A 12,632-nucleotide genomic window follows, 5' to 3' on the forward strand; every position below is an offset into this window, starting at 1 on the left:
AAAAGGAAGTGCAAACATTGTTACATTGTCTTAGAACAAAGTCAGCTTTTTGTAATTTGCTGTCCACCACAGCCTGTAAAGACTAAAGAAACCTAGCTGCTAAGTCACTTCAGTTGTGTCGGACTCTGTGCGACCCGTTAGACGGCAGCCCACCAGGCTCCCCCATCCCTGGGATTCTCCAGGCAAGAACACTGGAGTGGGTTGCCATTTCCTTCTCCAATGCAGGAAAGTGAAAAGTGAAAGTGAAGTCGCTCAGTCTTGTCCGACTCTAGCGACCCCATCCATGGACTGCAGCCCACCAGGCTCCTTGGGATTTTCCAGGCAAGAGTACTGGAGTGGGGTGCCATTGCTTTCTCCAAGAAACCTAGAAGGATGTGTAAATAAACATATTACTTTATGTGTGTCTAGTAATAAATGCATCTTAAATCTTTGAACTACTTATCCATGTAAGACTGGAGAAAATTATTTTACTATTTCATAGTATTACCTAGAATAATGAATGAAGATTAACTTTGCAGATAAGAAATTTGTAAGCAAAACTGAAATTTCTTAAGCTCATGAGTAACTTGTGCTGTATTATTATTCCATTTTACATAGTGCCTTGGTAACCTAGCCAAGGATTTTAGGTCTCCTAGTAGTTCTCGTCAGATCAGGAGCTGGAAGAATGAGACCTACTTTTGACCAAACATAGATCAGAAAGAATTGGTTTCAGCCGGTTAGTAGGAAATTTAGGGGGGTAGGCAGCAGCAGAATCTGTCTACAATCAACATGGAGCTTCAGCATTTCTTCAGGTAACAAGAGGTTGAATATAGATTCTTTTCCAGTGATAAAAATAAAACAGTAAATTTAATGGGACAGACTTTTTTTTTTTAAATATGCTTTTTGATTTTAGACATGTTTTATCTCACAATGTCATTTATATAATTAGATTCAATAAATATGCTTTTAACAAAATATACTCATTAAAGTGCATGGGATTTGATTTCCAAGAAAATATCAGGGTGGGAAAATGGAAGAAAAAATGGCCTTTGGTTTTTATGTGTTCCTTTCACTAGGGCTTCCCTGGTGGCTCAGAGGATAAAGTGTCTGCCTGCAATGCAGGAGACCCAGGTTCGATCCCTGGGTTGCGAAGATCCCCTGGAGAAGGAAATGGCAACCCACTCCAGTATTCTTGCCTGGAGAATCCCATGGACAGAGGAGCCTGGAGGGCTACAGTCCATGGGGTCGCAAAGAATCGGACACTTTACTAAATAAATCTGTTTATTTAGGAAGTTGCTAAGTGGTGTCCAACTCTTCATGACCCCATGGAATGCAGCACGCCAGGCTTTCCTGTCCTTCACTATCTCTTGGAGTTTGCTCAGACTCATGTTTGTTGAGTCAGTGATGCAATCTATCTCATCCTCTGTCACCCTCTTCTTTTGCTTTCAACCTTACCCAGCATCAGGGTCTTTTTCAGTGAGTCGGCTCTTTGCATCAAGTGGCCAAGGTATTGGAGCTTCAGCGTCAGTCCTTCCAATGAATATTCAGGGTTGACTTCCTTTAGGATTGACTGGTTTGATCTCCTTGCAGTCCAGGGGACTCTCAAGAGTCTTCTCCAGCACCACAGTTTGAAAGCATCAATCCTTTGGCGCTCAGCCTTCTTTATGGTCCAACTCTCACATCCATCCATGACTACTGGAAAAATCATAGCTTTGACTATATGGACCTTTATTTTACTCTACAATGTCATTAATTATTCTTGAGCTTTTGTTTTCTTTTACAAGTTCTTCTAGCTATCTCTGCTATTTTTTGTAACTTATTTCCAAATGTCTTGTTATAATTACATAATATTGATATAATTCTATGGTGAAGTTTGAGCTTTCCACTAATAGCATTCTGGTAGACCTTGGCTTCTCTAATATCTGCATTAGAGAAGAAACCAGAAAAAGATACTAAAGCCTTCTTGGCAATGAAGAAGTAGTAATTCCTAAGCATCCAAGAAAAAAGATCCAATAAAGAGGATCTAATAAGGAGCCACAGACCTGAAGGTTAATCCGGACACAGTACACTGTACTCTGCTGGTTTTGCTACATTGAAGAAGTGGAGTATTCAGATTGACCGGTGATGTCTCACAGCCCTTCTTTTGATGTGAAAGCTGAAAAGTGTAGAAGTGATAAGAAAAAGTGACATGGAGAAAAGGTGCCACAGCAACCCTGATTATTGTTGCAGGCATGGTGGTTAATAGAAGAAGCAATCAGATCTGTAAGCAGCCCATACTCGTGCAGAGCAAGAGAGTCAGTGATAAAGAGACCAGCTCTGATCTCTGGATAGCCAGTAGTTCACCTGATACTCTTGAGGGTTTAGAGTATCTCTGTGGAGTGGATATGGGGTGGCATTGCCTATAGATGGGGATTAGAGGAGGGATAAACAGCCACTAAACTAGAGCTTGAGGAATCGTATATGGGAGATAAATAGACATGAAAGGAAGTAGAACATAAAAGATGGGTACAAACTGGTACCCATCTTTCAGGAGTTCCTTAGGGAACCACTCTGAAGACACATCAGTAGAAAAGTATTTTGGAAGGACATAAAGTAACGGTTCAGTGAAAGCAGTGTTCTGTAAGATTTATATTTCTTCCATCATAAGGTGCTTCTTAGAATTATGACAAAATGTTCAATTATGTTTTCTAATATATCACCTGTTAAAATGGTTCTTTGAGTTGGACCTCTGTGATTCTTTTTAATCTTTATCTTCAGTTTTATAATGGAAAATTTGAGAAATTTTTCTTTATACTCTTTTAAGATGTGGAGAATTATATGGAACATCATAGATTTTTTTTTTTTTTTTTAAAAAGAATGTTAAAGGTTTAAAGGGCCAAACTTCAGGTGTCTGGAAATCTCTGTAGATTTTCCCAGTACAGTCATCTTTCTTGTATTCTCTCCCTCTTCTGGATGGCATTTGTCCTCTCTAGGCTGTGTGTTACTTTTCAGCATGAGGATTTCCCATTGTGGTGTGGAGTGTATTGAATTTGGCAGCAGATGGTCTGTAACTAAGGACATCATGTGTTTCTGTGGTCCAGGCCAACTTTCCTGTCTTAAGTATTTTCTTGGGGGCTGTAGTGTTCTGTGGTGAAAAGGCATGGGTAGTTGGTTCAACATTATGGACTTTTTGCTCCCCGTCAGAACCTGGGTAATTATTTTTGCCCTATTTAATATGAAAATACCCAGTTAGTGACTGTTGATTCTAATATGTTAACCGAAAATTTGGAGGCTCATTGTGAGTTGACATAGATTGGTCTTCCCAATGAAGCATTATGGTCCTCTTAAGGATATTTTGAGCTGTAGTTAGGAGCCTTTTGATACAACATTTTTTGGTGTTGATGCTTATGAAAGTGTTCTTTGATATGTATTTTCAGGGAATAAATGAGCTGATTTATAGCAGGGGAAAGTATGAGTCAGATTAGCTATTAATAGTTCCTCCTGCAGAAAAATAAGAATACTTAAGAGCATGCATTAATCAATATGCAGTCAAGTAGTGAACTTTATGTACACTGTAGATACAGTTTACTGGTATTAATTATTCAGATTTCCTGCAGTTATATAGATACATACTTGAGTTTTATGAGAATATGGTTATCTAAAGATTTATTGTCCACCATATTGCACAAACACCGAATTAGTTTACAAATAATATTGACCTACATCACTCAATTCCTATTCCTATCTCATTGAGTGATGCAGGTCAATATTTATAAATTAATCTCAAGTAACTTCTTTAAGTACTAAAGCTTTTTCCTTTTGCTTGCAATTTAAATCTATTGTAATTAAAAATTGTTTAAAATGGATATGCAGTCTGATTAATCTAAAAAATAATCAGGGTAAACTTGATATAATGGCAGTTAAAGTGGCAGGGATTAATTTTTTATGGGTAATATCAGCAATTCTGGTTTCCTGTTATCTCGTAACTTCATATACTCAGAAGCCTCTGGAGCTCTGAGCAGAGGTGGATGATGGTAAACCAAGTTGTCATATTTTCCCAAATAGAAATTGTAATTGTTTTCCACTTATTGTTGGTATATTTCTTTTAATAAATCTAAAATTAGTCAAAAATTCTAAAAATAAACTAAGTTTGCTAAATTCTATCAGTGAACTTAACACATCGTAGCTCCCCTACCTGTGATGGTATCTAACAGGATGACCTTTCATGTTCTTCCTCACCTCCTCTCATTTCCCCTTTTTGTTTTCAAAGAGAAACTGGTAATCTGGGTAGATTCAAGGCATCTTTGAGAGAGAATGTCTTGGGGAGCCCCAAGGAGCTGATGAAGTTGAGCGTGCCTTCCTTAGTGTATGCTGTGCAGAACAACATGGCTTTTCTAGCTCTGAGCAATCTGGATGCAGCAGTGTACCAGGTAGGTGGTAATCAAAAGTGCAGAATCTTTAAAAACATGTTTTTATGGTGAAAGGATTTTTATTAACCCTTTATCTCACTATCAAATATTTTTCTCAATTCTATTAATGATACCAGATATATTTGTGTCAGAGTCTAATGTTAGCTGATTTGATTAGTTCATTGTTTTGTTCTTAGGTGACGTACCAATTGAAGATTCCCTGCACTGCTCTATGTACTGTTTTAATGTTAAACCGGACGCTTAGCAAGTTACAGTGGATTTCAGTTTTTATGCTGTGTGGGGGAGTCATACTCGTACAGTGGAAACCAGCCCAAGCCACGAAAGTCGTGGTAAGAAACAAAATACTTAATGTAACTAAACTAGGAAACTTTTAAAAGTCTTATGCACTTCAGACAGTCACACTGATGCATGGAGCTTGATTATATTTCTTTGAGTGAAAATAACCTTTGCCAGACTTCCCTGGTGGCTCAGACAGTAAAGCATTTGCCTACAATGCGGAAGACCGGGATTTAATCCCTGGGTCGGGAAGATACTCTGGAGAAGGAAATGGCAACCCACTCCAGTACTCTTGCCTGGAAAATCCCATGGATGGAGGAGCCTGGTAGGCTACAGTCCATGGGATCGCAAAGAGTTGGACATGACTGAGCGACTTCACTTTCACTTTGAACCTTTGCCTCACATATATCCTTTTTTCTCCTCAGGAAAATGTTATTGTTAAGGAGAGGTATACTGGCTTCTTTTTTTTAAAGAGGAGAATATGCATAAAATACGTTAGAGATGGATGGTATCTTAAACTCAATATAATGCCCCTCCTTCATTTTATGGATAACAAAATTGAAGTAACTTCAAAGAGAGGAAGTAACTTATCCAAAGTTCCACAGTTAACAGCTAACCTGTGACTCAAATTGTGCAAACTTCCACACAGTGTATATGTTCAGAATTTCTAGGCCTCTTTTAGACGTTTTCTCAGAAATACTGGGCAAAGTTTTCTCCATCTAATTTTCATGTTCTCTTGCAGTCACAAAAATTTTTGCTTTGTACATAACCACCACTGTCAACAATTGGGCTTAGAGAGGAGTAGTAGTGGTTTTCCTGATAATTGATAACTAAAATAGGGCCAAAAGGCGCCTTCACGTCTTTTAGTCCAAGAGTTAAATATTAAGGTATATACCTGATTTTTTAAAAAAAGTATTATATGCTTTAATTGGTTGTTTTCCCAAAGAGTAGAAAGAAGAACCACAGTGGAGGATCTGAAGGCCAGGAGCTTCCTTCTGCATATTCTTCCCAAATGAGAGACCATGGGTTCTCCCATCCAAGTACTAACCAGGTCCCACCCTGCTTAGCCTCCAAGATCAGAGGAGTTCAGAGTGGTATGACCATAGGGGGCCCATGGTCTTTTAGGAGCGGAAGGCAGCCGGGGAGGTATACAGAGCTTGTGAAACTAGAAAAAATCAGCTTTTTACGTACTTTCTGGCCTGGCTGAAGAATTTTTTTTCCTCAGAAACTGAGTTTTAAATTAAGTTTTTATTGTCTTTACATGATGTTTAAATGTGCTTATATTCTTGGTGACATTTCAAACACTGATCAAATACGTACTGCACTGTAACTCGGATGTAGACCATTGGAGAAATTATTTGTCTGGGAAATAATGCAAACACTTAAAAGTTAAATATGAACTTCCAGGACCACTTTACATGTTTAGCAAATGTCCACGTCACATTGGTAATGTGTATGAAAAGCTTAGTAAACTAAAGCAGAGAATTTGACTACTGGAGCACTCTAGAAAGTTCTTTCGTATCTTGAACAGAATGAAGCTTCCTGTAACTGCCTCTTGTTCCCTGCTCTCATCAGAGTAACTCAGAGCCCTGCTAGCTCCACATGATGATCCTTGGAATGTCTGAGAACAGTGTCACAACCCTACCCTCTGTGTCTTTTTCTGTCCCACTATTGAGAGAACCTTGTTTCTTTCTATAATATGCCTTCTGGAGACTTTGTGATCCCTGGCTTGTGCCAGTGCTGCCTTGTATTTCTTTTCTAGATGCCTTTATCCATTGTTTTTCCTCAGTATGTTCCCAAAGCTCATACCATCTCCAGATATTGACTGAATAGTGTGAGTTGTGGTGGTGGTGGTTGGTGGTGGTTTAGTTGCTAAGTTGTGTCTGACTCTTGTGACCCCATGGACTGTAGTCTACCAGGCTCCTCTGTCCATGGGATTCTCCAGGCGACAATACTGGAGTGCGCTGCCACTTCCTTCTCCAGGGGATCTTCCTGAGCCAGGGATAGAACCCGAGTCTCCTGCATTGCAGGCAGATTCTTTACCAACTGAGCTGAGTTGTAGTTCGCTAATTACCTCTAGACTTGTTCAGTCAGCCTAAGGTTATATCAGGGTTTTTTGTGTTTTTTTTTTTGGTTGGAGGTGGCTATCCATTCTTAACTGATTATATAACCACATGTAGCTGTTTCACACATACACACACAGTTATTCTCAGATGTGTTTTGTGCAGCAGGCTTCTAAACCAAAGTGCAAGATGTGTTTATATTTATTAAGCCCATCTTGTTAGCTTTGGGTTAATGTTCAAGCCTCTGAGGACTTTCCAGTCCTTATTGGTTGTTAGCTTTTCCTTGAAATGTTATTATGCTTTCTGCAGATGCAACACGTATGTCTTCTGGGTCTTCACTGAAAATTTTAGACAGGACAGGATCAGAGTTCTGTGGACATGCCTTTAGATCTCTCTTTGACTCTTTTTTGTCCTCTTGCTTAAGAAACATTTGTTATCTCTGACAGTTTTCATGAATCAGGAATTTAAGGGTGCCTGAGCTCTGGCTTCTTTTAGACATTCTGGCTTGAGGGGTCTCGTAAGAGAGGTTGCAGTCAAGATATCAGCCAGGGCTGCAGGCAGCTGAAGACTTGCCTAGGCTTGGAGGAGCTATTTCTCTGGTGGCTCATTCATATGCCTGGCTGGTTGATAGTGGTTGTGGGTCTAGCTTGGTTTTATTCTGTTAATTAGCACTTTGCTATATGAGCATTCACTCAGCTATGAATAGAACTAGTTATCCTCACTCCATTTCTCTGTCTTAGTAACAAAAATACTATGCAAATCTGTCAGATTTCTTACTGAACATTATCTCTGTGGAATTCCCCTCATCACTTAACTAGGAATCCTTTCAGTAAGACAGTTTGGTATGTCGTCTTCTTATTGAAGCCACACCGGGTATGTGATGACCATTAGACTTTTTAAGCTCTGTAAGTCATCTGTTCTGTGATTTTGCTTGTATTCCAGTAACAGCACTGCAATCACACTAGTTATTAGCAATGTTCTAAGTGCTTTACACACATTAACTCACTTATGCCCACGCCAATCATATGAGATGTGTGTATTTATTTTCATTTTCATATGAGGAAACTGATAGGGAAAGAAGCTTAGCAGTGGGTCCACAGTGACCTTGCTTGAGCCCAGGCAGTGTGGCTCTTGAGTCTGTGCTTTTGGTAAGTATACTGGCCTGCCTTCAACGTCTCAAGCTGCTCTTGATAATTTCTGCAGCTTTTCCTCTGCTCTGCCTTTCTGAAAATCAGGACAGTTATTTGCCCAATTCAGATTTTCTGGCATAGTTTCCATGCCCTAGTAATATTCACAGATATAGTGAACACTACCTTGACTTGCTACTGTTCTTAGTCAAGATGCTTCTGAATTTAGGTAGGTGTTTTTATGATAGCAAACCACACATCTTGGACTTAACTTTCCATTCATTCATTCATTTAAAATCATTATTCACAGAGAAAGTGGAAACTATATTTGGGTAACTCTTATTTTCTTGCTCTGTAATAGTATGTCATTTAGCCAAAGAAACACTTTTTTCTTTTAAAGGCCTTCTTCAAAGTATTTTTGCAAGCCTCCACTTATTCTGAGTTTTCAGGTTTTTTTGATACTAAAATTCCTGGTTGGTTCCTCTTGGTTTTGTATACTGTAATTTTTTTTCTTAGTGTTCCTATAAAATGAGAATTCATCAAAGATGCCCTTAACTAGTGACACCTGACTTGTTTACTATTCATGAGAATCTCATTCTTCTGAAACTCTTATCCTTCTTGAACCATCTTCCCACTAGCTATGGAATTTCTCAGTTTTATTTCTTTGAATTTTCATTTATTCAAGACTGGAGCTCAGGTCTTCTTAACTATGCTGTGTTTGGCTGTTGCTTATCCTCTTAAAACACTGCCCTTAAGTTTCCATGACTTCTACTTCATCGCCCAGTAGTTTATCAGTTAGAATTAAGTCTAGAGGAGCAGTCAGTGTCTATCACCATTTTTCCTAACTGTAGAGATTAAACTGGCAGAAAAGCCAAGAATTTGTCAGACATTATATTTAGTAGCTTGAGCTTTCTAGTGTCCTTCCATTATTTTTTCTCATCTCTATGCCAGTCTTATAGTTTATATTAGGAAAGCATCCATGTTAATCCATTGTAGTCTATAGCAGTGGTCCTCAAAACAGTGTACATCAGAATTAACAGGAAGGTTAAACAGATTATGAGGGTGGAGGCTAACAGTTTATGATTCGGTAGGTCTGGGGAATGCCTGTCAGTTTTCATTTCTAACAGGTGATGCTGCTGCTGCTGTTGTTCCAGGGACCATACTTTCAGAATCATTAGTTCATAGTATCTTCTATTTCTCCTTTTATCTTCATGCAGATATCTTCTCTCTCAGGTCCTTAAAGTAATACTCTCCTTATATCAGGCTTATTTGTTTTGAACAAGGTATGTGCTTATCATGTTACAGTCATGTGTCTCAACCCTTTAGTTTCTGAGTGCTACCACTCAGATAACATTGATCTCTGAGAAGAGACTGATGAAAGCTCCTGAGGGTTAGTTTAGGAAAGAGGAAATAAAGTTGAAACAATAGGTTAGGGGTCCATATACCTGCATCTGTTAGCAAAGTATTATGAATATATATACATGTTAATCTCTTACATTAATGAACTATTTAAGAATCAGAGCTGTGTATCAGCTTCCTCTTTATTCATTTAGTATCTAAAATAGTGTATATGGTACATAAAAGTCATGCTATTAATATCTGATAAAAATTCAGTAAAGCTGGAAATCTTACAAGTCCTTTATCCCATAGGTGATAGGGAATAAAACAAGTCAAAGTGTCATCATTTCCATGATTGATCCTATAAGGGCTTGAGTTATGGTGGTGTCAGAAGTTAAAATTAAGTGGTGGCTGCTGCTTGCATGCTAAATTGCTTCAGTCGTGTTTGACTCTTTGTGATCCCATGGACTGTAGTCCACCAGGCTTCTCTGTCTGTAGGATTCTCCTGGCAAGGATACTGGAGGGGTTGCCATGCCCTCCTCCAGATCTTCCCAACCCAGGGAGCGAACCCGTGTCTCTTGCCTTGGCAGGCAGGTTCTCTACCACTAGCACCGCCTGGGAAGGCCAACAGGTGGCTGACTATGCACAATTCTGTGCTCAGGTGCCACTGTTATTAGGAAGAAGCCACACATGGTTATCATTTATTGTGCCTGTGATTTGACCAATATGTTTTTAACTTAATACTTTTGTCTGTCCCTGGGATGGCATTTTGTTTGGTCCTGTCTTATTCTACAGAAAAGCTGTGTCTGATACACATACTTTCAGTAGAACTGTAAACAGATTTTTGTATTCATTTGTTTGGTCTCTTGGATGAGTTGTGTTTTTAGTCACTAAGAATAACTTTTAAAACATTACTATTACAGGTGGAACAGAATCCACTGTTAGGATTTGGTGCTATAGCTGTTGCTGTATTGTGCTCAGGATTTGCAGGTAAATCATAAAAGCACCACTTTATTCAGTTGTCAAATTGTTTTTCTAGGAAGCATGTAGTAGTGTTTAACTCAGCTTAGATCTCAGTCCTTACTCATTTTTGCAGTTATCTAAGAATGTATTTGTCATCGTTGACTATTCCCAGTCCATCTAAGAACCCCAAAATAAATGAAAAAAGACCTCTGAAAATGGAATAAGTTAGCCATCAGAAAGCTCAAGTATTTCTATTTTTCTGGCACTGACCTCAGGCTAGATTCAGCTGCTTTAGGTTGCTAATTACCAGCTTGCTATCTGTATTTCCCTCATACTCTCAATTTCTTTCTCTGCTTCAACAGATTAGGAATTATGGAGTAGGGAGGAAAGGGAGGTGGAAAATACCTCAGAAAACCTAGTACCCAGAAGTAAGAGCCAAAAAGGGAGAGAAGAATCAAAACCACTAATATCAGATAAACATGGAGGTCTGGACTCACATGTGTAGGGAAAAACAATCCTTCACTGAATCAAGAAGAGACAAAAGTATGAATGTTAAGTGCAATATAAGAAATGAGATGTTTTAGAAACAGTTCCAATGGAGAAGAAACTGAAAGGGTATATTAGTTATAGCTATACATCTTTATTATTTATTTGTGCTATTTCAAGAGTTAAGACTATTTTTTTATTTTATAGTACTTTATTTTTGACTGGGAAAGTAATCTTTTTCTCTTTTCATCTAGTCATTTGATAAGAGGGGAAAATCTAAATTTAGGAATAAACTTAATAACAGCATTATGCTAGACTTTTATTCTTAAACAGCAAATCAGAAACAAAAATTGACTTACACTCGAAATAATATACTATTTGATTTTTAGCACTATTTTGAACAGTTAAAGTGTGTCCAACATTCTGTTTAGTTCAACCTCTCAGTACACAAGTGAGGAAACAGTAGGTGGTTTAATACCCCTCTATGCTTGGAGTAACTGAGAACTGAATAGTTGAATGGTTTTTCCAGATGAGGAAAATCAAAGTTAGAAATAGGAGTAGCCATTACGTTTGTTTCCATTCTCTGGCTCTTTCCAACATAGGTTCATCAAAGAAAAAAATCTTGGTTTTCATTTCATTTTAGTTGATGGGTACTCTAGTGGCAGAGTCTCTAGCGTTTGTAACCAAACTCTTTAATGTTCTTGTTAAACACGCATTCATTTCAAGTATAGAACTTATAGCTGTGCTATATGACCTTTTGAGGGAGAAGTTACGTGGTTTTTTGGAGTACCTAAAAAGCTATGGATCATCAACCTCAGAAAAACGCACATATCCACAAAACACTGTCTAGTTAGGGAATTCATGTTCCTTCTGACAGTGTGTATGAACTTGGCCTATGGACCCCTGCTTTAAAGGAAAGTAGCTTCACTCAGCGGGTTCTGTTTAAATTTTATTTTGGTTGTGTTACTTATTCTGAAAAAAAAATTCCTGGTGGTGATTATATAGGTTATTTTGCAAAGTGGAGAGTATTCATCACTAAGCAGATACTATAGGAGTATGATTAAGATAATTGACTCTTAACAGTATAGTTTTCTAGCTGACCAAACCAAGTGTTTCATTGGCATTAGTAGACAGCTTTGGTGATCTAGCTCACTGCTATAATAAAGGCAGAAACTTAACAATATTAAGATTTCCTATTAAATGTGGGTTAGAAAGCTCCCTCTTGGTTATTCTATATGCTCTGTAAAAACAAACTGGTAATGTTCAGTATGGCATGTGTCATAACCAGCATAATAAACGTGCATTAAATTAATATAAAATGTTTCCTACATCATATACTTTATATCTTTAGATTTTTATTCTAAATGAAAGACATTTTAATTTCTAATAATATCTATTTCATATTTGCATGCTTAATTTTCTTTCAGGAGTATATTTTGAAAAAGTTTTAAAGAGTTCAGACACTTCCCTTTGGGTGAGAAACATTCAGATGTATCTATCGGGGATTGTTGTGACATTAGTTGGCGTCTACTTGTCAGATGGAGCTGAAATTAAAGAAAAAGGATTTTTCTTCGGTTACACATATTATGTCTGGTTTGTCATCTGTAAGTATCTAAGAATTAAAGGTTCTAGGTAGATCTTTTTTAAAAAAAATATTAACAATATAATAATATAGTATATATTATGTAATATAAGTTAGATGTCATTTAAGCCTTTATAGCATTTTAAAAGTGTTCCTTTGATACTGAGAATACCAGCTTGAAAATGTAATTTTGATTTTATTGACTTACTTTTGTGGCAAAGCTATCCCAAAGCAATTTTTGCCTTCACAATCAAAAGTACCTAATGTGTTAGCAATAAGTGTGTACAGTTTAGTAGTAGAGTACATAGCCCTTTGGGCATCTGAAAAACAATGTTTTGTAGGAATTATGACTCACTTTTAGTACAAACTCTCTGAGAAGGCTGGGTCTAAGGAAAATAGCATTTTCCTA

The 12,632-nt window shown here is 37.7% G+C and overlaps 1 protein-coding gene across 2 annotated transcripts in view; it reads left to right on the top strand.

The window, feature by feature from the left end:
* The window catches only part of SLC35A1 (solute carrier family 35 (CMP-sialic acid transporter), member A1), a 60,311-nt gene that overhangs the window by 15,602 nt on the left and 32,077 nt on the right, over positions 1-12,632 (top strand). For both annotated transcript variants that reach the window (XM_010834685.1, XM_010834684.1), the window contains exons 3-6: positions 4,229-4,388; positions 4,565-4,717; positions 10,116-10,182; positions 12,069-12,245. In XM_010834685.1, coding sequence (XP_010832987.1) covers positions 4,229-4,388; positions 4,565-4,717; positions 10,116-10,182; positions 12,069-12,245 — 557 coding nt within the window. The remainder of the gene's footprint in view (positions 1-4,228; positions 4,389-4,564; positions 4,718-10,115; positions 10,183-12,068; positions 12,246-12,632) is intronic.

This window comes from Bison bison, unplaced genomic scaffold (genome assembly GCF_000754665.1).
Source record: "Bison bison bison isolate TAMUID 2011002044 unplaced genomic scaffold, Bison_UMD1.0 scf7180017864035, whole genome shotgun sequence".
Taxonomy (NCBI): domain Eukaryota; kingdom Metazoa; phylum Chordata; class Mammalia; order Artiodactyla; family Bovidae; genus Bison; species Bison bison.